Source organism: Pelophylax lessonae, assembly GCF_965119305.1.
Source record: "Pelophylax lessonae genome assembly, chromosome: 3".
Classification (NCBI taxonomy): domain Eukaryota; kingdom Metazoa; phylum Chordata; class Amphibia; order Anura; family Ranidae; genus Pelophylax; species Pelophylax lessonae.
In genome coordinates this window covers 323,689,566-323,708,492 of record NC_138770.1, presented here as the reverse complement: position 1 = coordinate 323,708,492, position 18,927 = coordinate 323,689,566, and the positions used below count along the sequence as shown (strand labels likewise).

Here is an 18,927-nt window from a genome sequence, read left to right as displayed (position 1 = left end):
GTGGCTTTTTTGGGTGGCGACATGTGTCCCGGAGGGTCAGCAGATCACGGGGGACAAACGAAGGTGAGTAGGAACGGATTTGCGGCAGTAGGATGAATGTACCGGAGATTAGGTAGACGAACTGGGGACACAGATTAGAGTAGTAGGGAGGGGGTCGAGGGCGGGGGTTGGAAGAGCTGGGTAGGATGTTAGACACCAGAGAATCTTGGAGCTGTGAGGGAAGCAGAAGAGACGGGACAGGAACAGAGGCAGCAGCAGTGGGAAGGAAAGTGACATTTTTGATGAATAGATGCAGTCAGAAGCTTGTTAGCCACTGATCAACATTATTATTTTATTCAGCACAGTCTGCTGAACAGTTCTTCTATAAGTTAACTAAAGTGACCATAAGTTAATAGCAGAAGGGGGAATGCAGCCAACATATGGCATACTGACCTGGCCAGCTGAAATCGGTTCTGTGCTATCCTTATGGCATAGGTCGCTGGCAATGAAAGAGATAAATGTTTCCACATCACCCAATTGTTACATTAGTGATTAACTACTGTAGTTCTATAATTTGTAAAGTCAATCACTTAATAATTTAAATCATCAATCCAGCTGCTAATTCAATATAGTCTTAAATTTCAAGATGTTGGATAGCACACAGTAATGGTAACATTCACACGGATGCTACTGAAATGTATCTAGGTACGTAACCTACAATGATTTCAACTAATGATGATATACTTGAAAGTAGATGTGGCTGCAGATTGTGCAATAGGTTTTATTATGTGGAAGAAACACACATATGTTGAAATAACAACTATGCCTGAGGAAAATTGCTAGATTTCCTCATCAACACAATCAGTATTGATAGGGGAATCCCTCCCGCAATGCTATTGTGTTCTGCCAGTGGGGAGGACGGGGAGCCTTCCCCACCACCGAATACAATGATCACTGCTGTCTGCTATAGACATCTGCAGTGATTGGGTAAAGGAACTCCAACATGCTTTTTGTTCTGAAGGCGATTAATGGAAAAAACGTCAGTACAACCAGCCTGCCTATAGACTGATTAAAATGTATCCAGTTCATGCTGAAATGTAGACATTTTCATGCGTCTGTGATGGCCTAAAACAAATGTGTCAGCAATGGCATACAAATGATTAAAGCAAACCTAATCTGTAGCAAAAAAACTGTAGGAACATTTCTAACAGAATGATATAGCACCAAGAGTTTGAATCAACAGATGTTTTACAAGTCCCAGCAAGCTAATAGATTCCAAAGTCTCAGGAATTTAATTTCAGCAAAATATAACCAGACTACTATGTATTCCAGACAGCTATTCCAACAAAAGGCAGTGTAGGTTAACAAATGTACTACACGTCCCAGCAAGCTGATTTGAGGCAGATATACAGTATACACTATATACAGTATATACTTTATATATTAAATAGCTGTGGAGAAAAAGAAAAGCATGTTGCTAGCACCTTTCATCCTTAGAGATTCTATTAAGGCATCAGAGATAGTACTAAAGCATTGCTCTCCACCTTTTTTTATTAAAATGATTATATACTGATATGGGACTTACTGATACGGTATACTGTATCCTATATATGAGAAGTCATATGCATCCCTTCTTATCCATAGTACTCAGTATGTTCTCACCTCTTCTCTTGCAAAGTGCCCATACATGGACTGATATATGCTGCTTGTAAACAGCTGTCTACAACATACTTTATCAGTTCACCTTGAAGAAGATGGTGGTTTTCAGAGAAGTTAAGAGTAAGGATAAGCAGATGTCTCACTGCTGTTTATTCTTGGGCTTTGTTATTTTCACTCTTAATTTAAAGCTTTGCTAACCGTTCTGCCAGGATGGATTAAAAATAATAGTGGACGAAGTGAAATCGTTATTTTTCTTTGAAATAATGCAACTCCAGGTTTCCTTCTGTGCTGGTTACATGATCCCTTAATTCAGCAGCAATCGTGTGACCAAATGCCTATGTATTTGGTCACATGGGTGGTAAAAGAGAGAGTTTTTTTGCTAGTAAAGTACAGTACCTAAAGACTAAGTTCCCTTTTTTTTATAAAAAAATCCAGATCACTTATGTACCAATATACCATTAATGTACTTCTTTTGTAGAACAGAAAAAGCTTTCTGTTTATCCTACATATCCCTTACCTCAGTGTCCAGGTTGTTGTATAAAAAAAAACCTCCATTACTTCCTGTAGACTTTAGGGCATAAAAACTGTTAAGACACAGCAAGGAGTTCACCAGCTGACCTCATTAATAGGGATGATCGAATGGTTCGGGTCGACCATCGGTTAGACCCGAACATTGACTGTTCGAAATTCGGCCGAAATCCTAACTTTTTGGGGAAAAAGTTTGGAATTCGGCAACCAGAACCTCCCAAGATGAAATGGGACAGGAACTGGGCTTTAAAAGCCTGTGATTGGACCAGAAACATCAGTAAAAGCCAATTGAGGGGGCAGGAGGATGCTAGGAATGTGATTGGAGTGACTAGGGGATCCAGAGGCCAATCAGTAGTGAATACGCCCCCCAGTATATAACATAGCCCCGCCAAATCTCTAGCACTGTAATAGAGGGGCTGTGGAAGAGAGTGGAAGCAGTTCTGTTACTCCTGCTGCAAAAGTGTCATTTAGCAATTATTAGTGTGAGGAAAGGGATATCTAGTGTAGTTAGGGTACTATATACCACTATAGTAAGATTCAATAATCTAGTTTCTGTAGGGAAAGTGTTAAGTGTCAGAGTGATTGTACTGTAGTTTAGGGTGAACTGACTCTGACTGCTATGCCAGGGTTACAGAATTCATCCATGTCAGGGTGACCGCCATAAGAAAAAGATCATTTTTCTTAGAATTAATAGTAGAGCAGGGATGGGGCTCCGCTCCTTGTATGCCAGGGTGACCGAATTCATCCATGTTAGGGTGACCGCCATAAGAAAAAGATTATTTTTCTTAGAATTATTAGTAGAGCAGGGATGGGGTTCTGCTCCTGTCACACCTGGGCGTTTTTGTTTCAGGCGTTTATTGGGCTTTTTTGTGGACGTCTTTGGAGGCAGGCATGACATCTGAACTTCTGTGTAGGGGTATATATACACACACACACACATATATGTATATATACACATACACACATATAGGTGTGATAGGAGCGGAAACCCCATCCCTGCGCTAATGAAATTATTTGCAGTAATGGGGTTCCGCTCCTATCACACCTATATGTGTGTATGTGTATATATACATATATGTGTGTGTGTATATATACCCCTATACAGAAGTTCAGATGTTATGCCTGCCTCCAAAGACGCCCAAAAAATGCCCAATAAACGCCTGCAACAACACACCTGGGCGTTTTTGTTGCAGGCGTTTATTGGGCATTTTTTGGGCGTCTTTGGAGGCAGGCATAACATCTGAACTTCTGTATAAGGGTATATATTCACACACACACATATATGTATATATACACATACACACATATAGGTGTGATAGGAGCGGAACCCCATTACTGCAAATAATTTCATTAGCGCAGGGATGGGGTTCTGCTACTTTCACACCTATATGTGTGTATATGTATATATATATATATATATATGTGTGTGTGTATATATACCTCTATACAGAAGTTCAGATATCATGCCTGCCTCCAAAGACACCCAAAAAATGCCCAATAAACGCCTGAAACAAAAACGCCCAGGTGTGAAAGTAGCGGAACCCCATCCCTGCGCTAATAAAAATTCTAAGAAAAATTATCTTTTTTTTCTGGTTCTGGACATGCTACAGAGCTGAAACTTCACAGGTAAACTTTTAGACCCCCCCCCCCCAGACACTAAATCCAAAGAAATCTCTTTTTTTTTCAATAATTTTTTCAATAATTGGCTCTCTCTATCAAAAACGACAATTTTTAAGAACTTTTTTTGTGTGATTAATAGTCCCTGGGGCATGACCCAGAACCCTAGGCACTTTTTAGGGGCATTTATTGGGTTTTAGGGCTTCAAAATGTTGTTTTTTGATTACTGAAGTTCGGGTCCCATTGATTTTAATGGGGTTCTGGAATCCGGAACCCGAACTTTCGGGAAGTTCGGGTGTTCTGGTCGAACCAAACTTTTCAAAAGTTCAATCATCCCTACTCATTAACACATACCCTGCACCTGCCTTTATCTTCCAGGAAATTGCTCCCACCTACCTCCTCAGGTGTATGGTTTTCAAATGCAATCAGGGATCACTGTTCCCACTAAATACCCAGACATCAATTTTTTTTCTACCTTACTTTCTTCTTGCATAGATTGTTAATTTGGCAGAGTGTGCAGGAGCTGAGTGATCAGATAACAGCCTATGTGGAGCAGAGCTGAAGTATTGAAAACAAGAGAAGTATTTTCTGGATTCTGTAAAGCTCACCATACACTATACTATCTGATTGTACAATCTCCTTTATATCTACCATCAACTATGTAGTGCAAGGGCCAGCCTGATTGAATACAGAGTGATTGGAAAGATGGTGTGTCTTCCTATTATTTTGTTTTGGCAAATATAAAGTAGATTGTACAATCAGATTATATATAATGTATGGCCATGTTTATTGATCTAAAATTAACTCGTTGTGCTTTTGTTGCTATTAATTGTCAATGGCACACCAAGCGCATAAGCAAACACACATTTTGCCATATGAACAAAAATAGTGACAAATGCAGCAAAATGCACAGAAAAAATAAATACAACCAGCAACACATCAACCCGCCTTTGAAATCAATAGGCTGCCCTATGCGTGTCACGTGAAAAACAAGCCAAAAAGCATACGGTCCCACTGCGCTAGGTGAGAATGGGCCCTGAAAGTGAAATTGGTGTGTTTACATAAGAACAGTGAGGCCCAATTCACATCTGTACATTTCCAAATCAATGGCAAACTGCACAGAACATGCCTGCTTTGCCTTGCATTTCAGAAACACGCTGCAAACACACCAAAAGCATGGTAACAAAAGCACCACGATCCACTGTAAAAAAGTCCTAGAGCTTCTTTGAGGTGACTGTTATGTGTAGGGCAGCTCATTTAAGTGAATGGACTGCCCTATGCATGAGGAACTAAAATGCACCAATAATAAAAAAATAAAACACATGCGGGAATGTGAGTTCCTGATACATGGAGATGTGAACGGGGCCTGACAATTGAGTGTCCCCATCCCCTGCCTCCTATGTACTTGTATAAAGCTGACCATACACTATGCAATTTGATTGTACAATTTATCTACTATTTCCTTTAGATTTACTGGAACTATGGAATAGGAGGACCCACCTGAACAATCCAATCATTTTGTAGGAAATCAGACAGGCCCTTGCGCTACATACCTGATAGTAGATGTAAAGGAGATAATATAATCAGATTGTACAGACAGTGGGTAAAATATGGTATAGTAATGAGGGAGGTATGGTTCAGAGTGATGAACACGTCCTATGAAAATTTTTTCTTGTAGAAATTATCTGAGTGGCAATATAGCTGCTCGATCATTTCTGCAAGGTGCAGAAGGGGAGCTCCCCCCTCCTCCCCTGCCTACTGCCTTTACTGGGCCCTCCTATGCGATTGGGAAGCCTGGGATCACCACTGCTTAGTGTGCTAAGGGAAGGAGAAGGGTTTAAAGTATATCTATACCTGCCTTCCCACTGTAATGTAAGAAATTGGAAACCCGATTTCGTCACTTCTGGTTTCAGATTGATGTTCACAAGCCATTACCAGCGTGTACATCATCTCAATAAAACAATCTTCAATTTGCTCAGATGCTTTTGAGGGCAGAGGAGATTTCTGGGGTCTTATAGGCCTCAGATCTCCCCATAAAAAGGACCTGTCATGCTTATTGCTATCACAAGGGATGTTGTTCATTCCTTGTGATAGCAATAAAGTTTATTAAAAAAATAAATAAAGAGACAATGTAAAAAAAACGTTTTGATAAAATATATAACGAAATTTAAAACACATTTAATATGGCCTGCCCCCACAGTGCTCATGTGTAAATGCAAATGCATATATAAGTCCTGCACACATATGTGAAAGTTGATCGCACTACACATGTGAGGTATCACCACAAACAGCAGAGCGAGAGCAATAATTCTAGTGCCAGACCTCCTGTGTAACATTAAAATTGTAAAGACTTTTAAACTTTCGCCTAGGGAGATTTTTATGTACCGTAGTTTGTCACCATTCCACAGGCGTACACAGTTTTAAAGAGTGACATTTTAGGTATCTATTTACGTGGCATAATATCAGTTTTTGCATTTTACCAAAAAAAAACGGGTATTACATTGTGTTGGTGTTTATTAAAATTCATCAAAATTTAGTTTTAAATCAAGTGTTTCAAAAATGGTGCAAATAGCGTAAAAAAAAATAAAAAAAGTTTAAAAAAAATATACAAGACTTCCGGCTCTGGCGCCGCATGGAGTAGCTGGTTCCTGAGCAGCTCCCGCGGTGCGCCCCAGCAAACTGGCCTGTAAACTCTGCCCGCTACCTCCAGCTCGCCTCAGGCAACCCCCCCTACCTCGGGACCTCACCCGGAACCGGCCGCTGCCCGCAATTCGTTCCGCCATGGAGCGGTTCCTCGAGAAACCGGCCGCGATGCCTCCGCCGGGCACGGCACAAATCGAGGCCGCGGTCGCGGCCTACTCCGGAACGGCGGTGGATTCGGCAGCATTGGATACCACCAAACAGCCAGAGGAAGACCCCCAGCCACCCACCACGGCACCCTCTTCGGCTCCAGACCCCTCCACTGAGAGGATAGCAAAAGCGGTGGTTGCTTTGCTCACCCCCACGATCAAAGCATCACTAGAACAGGCCGTGTCTGCAGGCATGGCTGCTATTAGAAAGGAGCTGGAGTCTCACTCCCACCGCCTCAATGAGGCAGAAAGCCGGATCTCCAGTGTGGAAGACGAACTATACCAAATGCAAGGCACAGAACAAGCCCAAGACAAAATGAATCGCCTTATCATGGACAAACTGGAGGACCTGGAAAATAGGTCTCAGCGGAGTAACCTGAGATTCATAGGGATTCCAGAATCCATCCAACCTTCAGCCATTCCTGAAATATGTGCACGGAAAATCCCTGCAGCCTTGGGCATACAAGGGACCTGCGTTGTGGAACGGGCTCACAGAATGGGTCTCTACTTTGAAGAACGTAAGACCCCTCGCCCTGTCATCGCAAAATATTTGAACTACGCAGACAAATCTGCCATCCTTGAGAAGTTCCGCCAAACTCCCCATTTCCAGATCGAAGGTATGAAAATCCTTATCTTTGCAGACTATTCAGTTGAAGTCGCAAAAAAACGCAAAACTTTCCAAACCGTATGCTCCCAGCTGCATCAGGAACGCATAAAATTTACCCTGGCCTATCCGGCGACTTTGCGCCTTCGTGTCCCGAACGGCAACCAACTCTCCTTCCAGGATCCTACGGAGGCAGAAAAATTTGTCCGCTCACTCCATCATGGCGAATCAGGTCACAACAACTCGGCTAAATCCCTGTCTTTTTCCAGGCCGGACATTCCTCACAGCCCCAGGAAGGAATCCCCAAAACGGCAACGATACTCCGACGTGGTTAGCTCTGGCCGCGCTGCCCCCCCCCCCCCCGCTGACTCTACTCAAGAACTCGTTGTGCTCTCTACTACTAAGTGGGCCATAGGATCGTTTTCCTCCATACCTGACTCCCGGGTGGCTCCGGCCGTTCGACGGCTGAAACCGTAAGCTCGTCCTCTATCATTGGAGATTTGTTGTTATGTATTATACTGCATAGTTATTAATGTTCTATTTCTGCTGTTCATTTGTTACTCTCTTTTTTCGTATTGCTCTTTATGCCATGGCTGCACTATGCTCAGTCGTAGGTTGCGACCCAAGTCTCTGCGGACACGATCTTTGCTAGGGCTCACCTTGTCCCTTTCCGTGTCTGGAGGCGCACTTGGGGAGCTGTGCTCCATCGCATACACATGTGGAAAAAGGGAAGTCCTTGCGACTATGTTTGTGTCCTTGTTTTGTATTTTTGGTTTTTCCCTACCCAGTTTTCCGGTCTCCCTTTTCCCCATTCCTTCTCCCCAGGGGTCAGACTCCTCATGGTTGCAATACCTACTTGGCAACCCTTTCCAGTCAGGTGGCGGTTTCACCTAATTCGATTACACCTTGCTATCTCCTCGATAATGGTTAGGTCCTTTTCAGGTTATTGCACACACCCAACCCCCTTGCTTAAGTTATGACGCTGATATCCTGGAATGTTAAGGGTCTCAGATCCCCGGCTAAGAGAATGAAAGTCCTGCGGCATCTTAAACGCCTTCGGGCCGATATAGCTCTTATTCAGGAATCGCACCGTCCCTCTGTTGACATGGCTCGCATGGAAAAACTTTGGGTGGGCAAGGCGGTGGGATCTGCAGCGCTCGGGCGCAAGGCAGGTGTTCTCATTCTATTTCATAAGCGTCTCTCGGTAGAAATTCTTGCTGTGGATGGCGATACGGAGGGCCGCTATGTCTCGGCTCACGTCCACATCAACAGCAAGGAATTCTTCATCTCTAACGTTTACGCTCCTAATGTTTTTGACCAGCCCTTTTATTCGATGTTATCCGCACAAACCCTGGCTCTCCCACACGTCCCCCATTTGATGGGGGGCGACTTTAATGCTGTCATGGACCCGGTTCTCGATAGATCGCGGTCCCCCTCAGAGGCGCAGCCTCGTACGGGCGGTTCCCCCACTCCCCTAGCAACGCTCACCGACTCTCTATCACTAACGGACGTATGGCGTCATTTCCACCCGACTGACCGGGATTATACTTTTTACTCCCACCCCCACAAAACTTTCACGAGAATTGACTATCTGTTCTGCTCTGACTCTCTCCTCTCACTAACACAGGACGCAGTAATCCACGACATGGCGATATCGGATCACTCCCCTCTCTCCTTATCTATTGACTTTACTGGTTCCCCTGTTGTCCCCCTGATATGGCGGTTCCCCTCCTTCCTGGCCAATAATGCAGACTTTAATTCGTATTTGGAACGGGCATGGCAGGAATACTCTGACTCTAGCGCGGATCATTCCTCCTCCCCCCATTTATTTTGGGAAGAGGGCAAGGCCTTCCTGAGAGGCCGTATTATCTCCTATGCGGCGAGCGATCGTCTCCGCGAGGCGCAACGCAATCTACTCCTAGCGGACACCCCATCGACCAAGGAAACTTGGGTCCTGGCTAAGAAGAATTTTGACGAATGGGCCGATAAAGTCGAACGTATCCACACGGCACATTTTGCAGCATCCTTGCACAAGTTCGGCAATAAGGCTGGCAAACTGTTGGCGAAAATGTGCAAGGGTCGACCATCACCCACACATATTGGGTCCCTGCGGGATTCCTCGGGCATAGTCGATTCCACCCCCCAAGGCGTACAGCGTATCATGAGAGACTTCTACTCTTCGCTATATGGTCCGGAAGACGTAGACGTAGCGTCGGGCGATGTGTTTTTATTGGGCACGGGACTTCCTCGCATCAGTCCTGCACAGCTGGACATGTTAAATGCCCCGATATCGGCGGAAGAAGTCACGCACACGATTAAACATCTCACGGCGAGTAAATCACCTGGTCCAGACGGCCTCACAGGGGAATTTTACAAATCGATCACAGTGAGTCTGGTTCCTACTTTGGTGGCGGTGTACGCTAACATTTGGGATGGCAGGCCTTACTCACCAACGGGTAATCAAGCCATAATCAAGCTAATTGCGAAAAAGGGTAAAGACCCACTAGAGCCGGGACCCTACCGCCCTATCTCATTGCTCAATCTCGACGTGAAAATCCTGTCCAAAATTGTTGCCTCTCGTTTGGCAGTTATCATGCCCCATTTGATCCATCCAGCGCAGTCCGGCTTCACGAAAGGACGATCGGCCATGGCGAACATCCGAAAAGTGTTATTGGTGCTGGAACAAGCGCGGTTGCACCCAACCCAAGACCTGGCTATAGTAACTTTAGATGCCGAAAAGGCATTTGACAATGTCAATTTTGTCTGGCTGCGTAAAGTCTTGGATACTATGGGATTTCAGGGTCCGTTCGTCCGACTGATCACTTCCATGTACGCTTCCCCGACGGCTAGACTCTGCGTAGGAGGTTCTATGACTGAGGACTTTAGACTATTTAAAGGTACACGCCAAGGCTGCCCACTGTCTCCATTACTGTTTAACTTGGCCGTGGAACCCCTATCCAGATATTTCTCCGGCCCTGCCCCCCTACATGGGGTCCGACTGGGTCACTTAGACCTGAGGATCTCTCTATTTGCAGATGACATCCTCCTTTTCACGTCATGCCCTTCTGCCGACGTTAGCACGATTGTATCCACGTTTGACACCTTCAAGAAATGCTCGGGCCTCAAAATTAATTACTCGAAGAGCGAGATTCTCCCCTTGGGGTTAGGCGCAACCCGGGGGTGGGAATCGGACTCTCCCTTTAAAATAGCGACACATTCTATTACCTACCTTGGCATAAAGATTGGAAGGACCCCCGCATCTATTTATGCCCTCAATTATCCACCGCTGTTTGCCAAAATTAAAGGGGAACTGGAAAACTGGAGGGAGCTGCCGCTGTCTCTCTTGGGGAGATGCCACCTGATCAAAATGGTCAGTTTTGCCCGCATTTTGTATTTCCTTCAAACTCTCCCATTATTGATTAAACATAAAGATGTACAGGACCTTTCCAGGGCATTCTCCAGGTTTCTTTGGCGCGAAAAGAGGCCTCGCATCTCCTCAAAAAAACTGTGCCTCCCCAGGCGAGCCGCGGGTATAATTTTTCCTGATTTACGTTTGTATAACTTGTCATGCTTATTGAGATTGGCATTGGACTGGATATCTCGGACTTCGCAATTCTCGAACTTCGAGTTGGAATCCCAGATGTCTGGTCCTTTTACGTTAACCTCACTCCTCCATGCCAAATGGGTTCAACTCCCACCCACACTACGTCATAACCTGCTCCTGAGGGACATGGTTATTGTGTGGAGGGAAGTGAGGAAACTTTTAAAACTGCCCCTATACTTCTCCAAACATCTCCCAATTCGGGGGAACCCTGCTTTTCCCCCCGGCTTGGAACATGCGGTTATAAAGGATGGGAGTCAAAGGGACTGGTCAACTTCATCCAACTCTGCAACCCACAAACTGGACTCTTGCTGTCCTGCGCTGAAATCTCGGAGACACACGATTTGCCACCATCAGATTCTTTCTACTTGACACAATGCCAACACTTTATCCGTGGCACGCTAACTAAACCCGACAGCAGGTTCAAACTCTCTCTCATTGACACCCTACTGGACTCTGGCAAGTATACCATCTCGGATATCTACAAACCACTCATTCAACTCTGCCCACCTGCCTCCTTTACTTCCTCAGCATCGAACTGGCTTAAAGACTTCCCGGGTGAGGACACGTTACCCAAGATAATTAGCGGTCTTCGGACCACCCTCAACCTCACCCCTAACTCTACGTGGAAGGAAACACAACTTAAAATATTCCATAGGGCGCATATCCCCTTCTTATCGGACAAGTCGATTCCAGATGCCCACAAATGTACTCTTTGCCGTGCTGAGCGACCCTCCCTCTTCCACAACTTTTGGGACTGTGCACCAATCTCAGCATTCTGGGACCGGGTATTAGCATTCATAACAACAGTAACCACATTATCCGCACCAAAAGACCCTCTTCTATTGCTCTTCGGATACTGGGACAAGCGTCTACAGAAGTGGTCCAGCACCTCAGCCGAACCACCTCGCTTTTAGATCCTGACCACATTGCTCATCGCCAGACGTTTGATTTTGAAACAATGGATAGCAACCTCCCCCCCTCACATATCCACGCTTCGGTCAGAGCTAACCACACTTCACTCCATTGACCGCCTCAACACGGACTTTTTGGCCCCATCTGCGGCCGACGCCTTTAACGCCAAATTGAATATCTTCTCTAACTACATCTCTAATGCTATGGACTCCCCCCCTGATCCCTTCACCTTTCAGATTCATGAACTTCCCACAGATGCAACCCCTTCTTAACCCTCCCCTGCCAAAGTCTAGGACATGGATCTTGGGCCCCTCCCTGAACCTGGTTTCCCTCTTCCTGCTCGCTATCAGTGGGCAGGCAGCCCCTAATTCCCCCTATGAGCTGTTGTTTATTTCTCTGTCTTGTATCTGCATATCCCTGTCATATGTTATGTTAAACTTGAAAATTTTAAATAAAAAAAAAAAAATATACAATGTTTGGGTGTACATGTATGACAGAAATGTCAGAATTGGCCTGGGGGTAAGATAGTTACTGTCTGTATTTCCTTTCAGGAACTTTTCTGCACACTAACCTTTTGTGCAGTGACAGTACCACTAAGCATTCTGTACTCTACCAAAGACAAAAAAGTTTCTCCAGATGTTGAGCTTCTTTATTTGAATAACATTTTTTTTTAAGTCTTCTATTTAACATATTATATTAAATGACAAATCATTCAAGGTTGTCCATATTTTGTTATAGTAAAATAATAAAATAGCTTTGCTGTTTTACTGTTAATAATAAAAAGGCTATTTTCACCTTCTCACTCCTATATAGAGATCTCATTGAAGGATCTGTCAATACAGTTACTTTAGATATTATTAAAAAAAGGAGGAAATCAAAAGCACTTGTGTAATAAATGTTAATGGTCTGACTCTGATTACTGCACACATGATATATTTAATGCTGAATATGTAGTCTGTAAATAATTTAGCACTGTCCGCATATGAAATCCCTTCTGTTTTATTTTTAGCTGCTTTTTGATAGTAACAATAATTATGTTTTTGTCATTGATCATTCAGTTAAGGGACATGTTAAAGTTTATTGTCTGCAGCTTGGCGAAAAGGTCTATAATTACACTGCCAGCAGTAAGAATCCATTGTGAAATTTGGAAACATTCCTAGAATCTGTTATGTTGAATAACATATCTGTTTTTACTACCTTTTACTTTTAAAATATAAGATGGTCATTAAGAGACAGCAGATTGGAAGACAAGAGTGTTTTTTACAGAGCCATGTTTTATTATGACCTGATAGATATCAGTAAATTACATACAAAAAAAGCGTTTTTTGAGAGTTCAAAAGTTTTAACTTTATATATTATTTGATGAAAATTGTGAGTAGAATTTGATAAGAAAACATATGTATTATACTGTATTCGTAATGTGGAAAACATAATGTCAGAAAAGTAACCCTAGCAGAGTTACAAAAAGGAAAAAGTACAGTAAGTCACATAAGGAAATTATTTTGCACATAAATCTGTGTCTGAGATTTTAAATAACTCTAAATAACATGGTATTTGCAGGGACATGTTAGTTTTTGGACCACTGCAGAGAGACCATGGATTTCACAAGGAAAACAAGGGTCCCACTCTGCAGATGATGGCAAAACATAGATGTTGCTACTCAGGCTGTAGTTGCTTTAGAAAAATATAAGCTAAAAGACATTGAACATCTTTTGTTTTGATACACCTAGGATATGATTAGTTGATTTAAACCAAAGGTTTAGATGGACTTTATCCTTTTTGCTACTGCCAATCCAATCCTTGATCAGCTCAAGGTAAGAGGTGACATTGGGGGTCACCTGTCATCTGTACTATGCATTCATATAAATGGTTTATCAGGACTCTTGTGATAGCAATGAGGTTAAGTTAAATTATATGAAACATAAAATGCAGTGCTTAAAAGTATACATAAATCGTAGATGTAAATGTCCATTATGATACAGTAACAGAGTTCAGGTATCAAAGTGTTCAAACTTCCACCATTCGGCTGTGTGTACATATAACTCTTCAATAGGTGAGCAGCCTACACCTCCACCAGATAAATGTGCCTCTTACCAGAAGCTGTGGATCACCATGACAAGGGTGATCAATCAAGCCTTAGGGAACAATACTTGGAACTCCACGATGACATGCAGTAAGCAGCAGTATGCAATCCACTGGAAAAAGGATGACTTTCTCTCAATAACCAATAACCGATCATTCCAAAGCAAGTTTCAGAAAAATGGAAAGGAAGCTCATGGTGAAGTATGTATAAATAAGATGTTTTTTTCAAGATTTAATTGCACTCACCAAAAAGAAGAAGATAAATAGCCAAGGAATAAAAACTTTTGAGCAAGACACCGGAGCCGCTGCACAAGCGGTGGACCTCTTCCGGCGTGTGATGTCTATCGCAGGGTAGCTCCGCCTACATGTTTCGTAGCAAAACTACATCATCAGGGGGCGTATCCTGCTAAAGTCCAGACGTCACTTATACTGCTAGCGGCGGAAGAGGAGGATCATTCCTTGGCGCCTAATCATTTAAAATAGACAGCGGAACAGGAAGCCACTCTATGGACCGCAATGGAACGCAAACATTAAAACAGACCAATTGCTATTAATAAAGAACAAGGTATTGCTATTATAAAGCAAAAGGTATACAATATAATGGCATTATTAAAAGTCCAGAGAAACAAAGCACAAACCCAAATTCCGAACCAATAATGATAAACCATCAAGAATCGGAACTGATAATGGTATGTGAACTGGACTTAATGAAATTAGCCATTGCTAAAACAAGCTAAAAGTACCAAATGAAAAATCCATTTGTAACACTAAATATCACAAATAGGTCCATAATGACAGACCTAAACGTACTCAAGTAAAAAAATATACTTTGTACATATAAAACATGAGATAGGGGACAGAACTCATCTACTCATTAATAAACATTATAAACTGAATGTTAATAAATTAACAAAATAATAACGATTAAAAACTCTGCGTAAGAACAGTCACACGCCCAAGAGGTCCAGTACAAAAATTCACATATCAGCAAATAAATAAACAAAATGAAATGAAATAAAATGTAATTGAAATTAAAAATAAAAAATAAATAAAAATAAAAATAAAGATAAAAATAAAAATAAATATACATATAAATAAAAATAAAGAATAAAATAAAAAATAATAAAAATAAAAAGTAATAACAGAAATTAACTATTATTGATAAATGAATTAACATCCAGATCAATGTGCAGACCCAAAGGTCTGAAACATTTCATCTGGTAAATCCCTTTGGCCTCCAGCTGTGAAATCCTGCGACATAAATGACTCCCTCTCCAATTAAACTTGAACTGGTCGATAACCATGAAGTTAAATTATAGAAAAAGTTTAACAACAAAAATTTAAATATTATAAATAAAAATATTTTAGAAGCCCCTGCCCTCACATACAGGCATAAAAAGAAGCAATTATGTTCTTAAGGTGCACACACACATATGAAAAAGACCAATGCATCAAACATACCAAACATTGTGCCAGAAACTTTCACAGGTTGGAATCACTTTACTTTACCCAGTAAAATGTAGCAGTTGAATCTCAGTTGAATCTCGCATGCTAAAGAAACAAAAAAATGACCAAATTGTATGCCAAAGATTGAACTAATATATGAGAGAACCAATCCTGAAAATGTTGACGTGTTGATAAAAAAGTATTTTTGGCTCATTTAATAAGGAACTGCAAGGAGTAATGGTTAGTTACATGCAGTAACTCATTATAAGAAGTTTGGCATAGTAGGTGGTTCCCATTGGTGCAATTACTGTTTTTAAACATTTTTTTTAAAATATGTAGACCAGCCTTAATAAAGTGTATAACTTGCTGGTTTGATCTATTTCTTGTAGCACAATGTCCTGAAAATGAAATGCGGCAAGAATCATCTGGGGTCATCCTTAGCCCTGGATATCCTGAAAACTATCCTAATTCTCAGACATGTTCCTGGAGCATTAGGGTTGAAAATGGTTACATCATATCATTTTTTGTGGATACGTTTCAAAGCGAAAAACAGTTTGATGTACTTGAGGTATTTGATGGTAAGAAAAATTAGCAATTATAAATCACACACACACTGTTGGTAGGCTATAATTACAGCTGAATAGATATATTCAATAAAATGCATGTTTAGTATACAGAACACAATATAATTTGATGTCACATTTTGGTTCCTTGAAAAATGTTTACATCAAATAGATTGTAGATATAGATAAGCAGATATTTTGCTAAAGTGTTAATTGCATATATCAAGTATAATGTAATTTGTTTTTATATTGCAACAAATGTTATTATATTACTCACACATAAAATCTTATATCATTTTATATCAAGGCATGCAAATCATGACATAAATCACAACATGGCAGTCAATATTATTTTATACCATAGTAATAATATTGTAAATTTCCAGCACATATTCAATAAATGAAATGTACTTTTCTTTAGAAAAGCCTGGGAGAGCAGAAAGTGATTTTCCTATTGCATTCTTTTTTAAAGGGCCATCTGGACAAAGTCCACCTATTGTGGCTTTAAGTGGCAATTTAACAGGGCAACAAAATTTTACAAGCAAAAGCAACACTGTTTTTCTTCGCTGGTCAACAGATCATGCTACAAATAAAAGAGGTTTCAAAATTCGATATTCAGGTTTGTACCCATTTGCAAAGTATTTTATCATCAGTGGACTGTCATATTTCAATTTTATTTTTAACTGGTTTTGTATATGTACTGTCTTTTTATTTCCTTAGCCTTTAACCATACATCCTATTTCCAGGTTTCTTGTGACTTTAAATAATTTGTTTGGACCAAACTGGTTCAAATGAATTATATGCTTCAACGACTGATGTGCCCACTGGGAATGCTGTATACACTATATGTAGCATCAGCTACAGTACATACAATATACAGTGCTGTGTTCTGGCAGGGGTAAAGAGACTTTCCTTTGCATTCCCAGAACAAAAACTGAGTTGGGTTGGGGCCATGACATCATTCACCTACCTCTACACCTCAGCCATTCAGAGGAACCCTTGTATTCATTGATGACATACTACTGTATGCCTCCTGTGAATGGCTAAACAGTGTTCAGCCTGACTTGATTTTGTTCGAGAAGCAGGGTGGAAAGTCTTCATCCTGCTCCTAGAGCACAGTGCTGCTTATTGCATGTAATTGATGCTACATACAGTTCATACAGTGCTCCCGGCAGGTGAATCTGTAAGTGAAACCAAAAGTTTGTTATTACCAGCTTGGTGCACTATTTAAAATCTCAAGAAACCTAGATTTAGGCTTTAATGTGTATTTAAAATGCACCTGTTTCTAGACAATGAACAGTACATTTTTTACATATTCTTAACATGCATTTAGTAAGAGTAAGAGGAGCCAATGGTTTGGGTCAAGGTTTGGACTGAATATTAGCTTTTGAAGGTATGGACAAATGCCCAAACTTTTACTTTTTGTCAGGAGCCAAGCATCATATATTAAAGCAGTATTTCTATCTTTTTTATATATGACAGCTTCCCCCTGTCAATGGTTCCTATAGAAGCAACAGGTACTGGAACCCCATGTGTCATTAGCTACTGCTGCCATCACTGGCACAATACATTACATGGTTGGGAATCCCTGACCACATGAGCAAATTCACAGTCCATATTTGAGCAATAACATTGACCATGACTATGGCCATATTTGGTCTATGAAGTCACTACTATCCATGCCTTTACCCTTACATAGCTGATGTCAGCTTAGAAAGCTATCAGTCAGTAAACAGTACTATTGGGATTGGACACGTGTGTTGGGTACATTGGATTATTTACTACAGCATGTTGTGACAGGTGACGGCCATGTGATTTACAATGGATTTACTGTAAAGAATTTTTGGGATTTTTGTATTTTTAATAAAGGAATTGTGAAATATTTGGGTGTCTTTATTTCTAAATTAGATTATTTTTGTTAATGAGTAGGGATACTATGTACCCTTTACTCATTTGCATGGGAGGGTTATATCTGGAGCCCCCTTTATTTTTAAAGGGGGCTTCCTCACTCTGAGAAGACTCCCACCTGCAGACCCCCAAAATGACCAGGCCAGTGTTATGGGGAAGAGGCCATTTAGATAGATTTGGCTCTTATTTAATTCAACAGGGGTTGGATTCAGCATCTAAACTTCTTTGAAATTTTACCAAACCCTGCTTAAAACAAACCAAGGTCAGTTCAGCTCATTCCTATTCAAGATATTTAAAACAACTCATTCCTGACCTATCTAGCTGATTATAGCTGATATATGTAAAAATGTAAAATAACACATCCTAACAAAATCCTCAAAGATCACAAGAAACACTCTGCAGTGAGGCTTTATTCAGTTTCTAACAGTTTAAAAACACTTGCTATGTGTTTACCGTAGAGATCTGACAAGCTGTCAAAATTCTGGCAAAATAGAAAAGAATAGAAATTTGTAGATGATTTTCTTTATAATATCTATAGCTATAGAGGGGACTGAGGGCTTCTTTTAAAATCCTTTTACTGCTTGTGCTTATGTAAATGCTTTATGGTCCAAAGTCTGGGCATGGATTTACTTTAGTCAGACTTTTTTTTTTTAAAAGAAGAGATAGGTCAACAACCCTGTAAGAGATTTGCTGATGTCTGTGCCTCTTTTCACTAGTACTAAAAGCGAAGAAAAATCCACAATTTCCAGATGTTATGGGAGCAGAATTAGTAAAGATGCTTGTTCCTCTCACCTTCTATTTTGTCTGAGACAAGAACGAAAGTAAATCCGTCAATGAGAAATATGCTAAATAAAAACCTGACATGGATTTTAAGCCTTTCTTATTCTAGCCAAAACTAAAAAAAAGTTGTTTTTTTTGTCCCAAATAAATAGTTTTGGAGTTTCTTTTTTTTGTGCATGCTAATAACTACTGCTATGCTGTTATCAATTGTTTTAAAAATCAAGAAATAATATTTCCTACATAATAATTTATATGAACACTTACGGCTTTGGCTTTACTTATCCTAATATGGTTGAAGCTCTTTATAAAAATAAGGAAAGGATTTGGGTGCTATGGGGAGCAATTTAAAATAACCAGACTGCAGCATAGAAAGATGCTGATGTGAACATTTGATTT

General features: G+C 41.1%; 1 protein-coding gene across 1 annotated transcript in view; it reads left to right on the top strand.

The window, feature by feature from the left end:
- CSMD1 (CUB and Sushi multiple domains 1) overlaps positions 1-18,927 on the top strand; it is a 2,644,830-nt gene that overhangs the window by 2,324,532 nt on the left and 301,371 nt on the right. The window contains exons 47-48 of the mRNA XM_082250071.1: positions 15,670-15,858; positions 16,316-16,462. Of these exons, the coding sequence (XP_082106197.1) occupies positions 15,670-15,858; positions 16,316-16,462 (336 nt within the window). The remainder of the gene's footprint in view (positions 1-15,669; positions 15,859-16,315; positions 16,463-18,927) is intronic.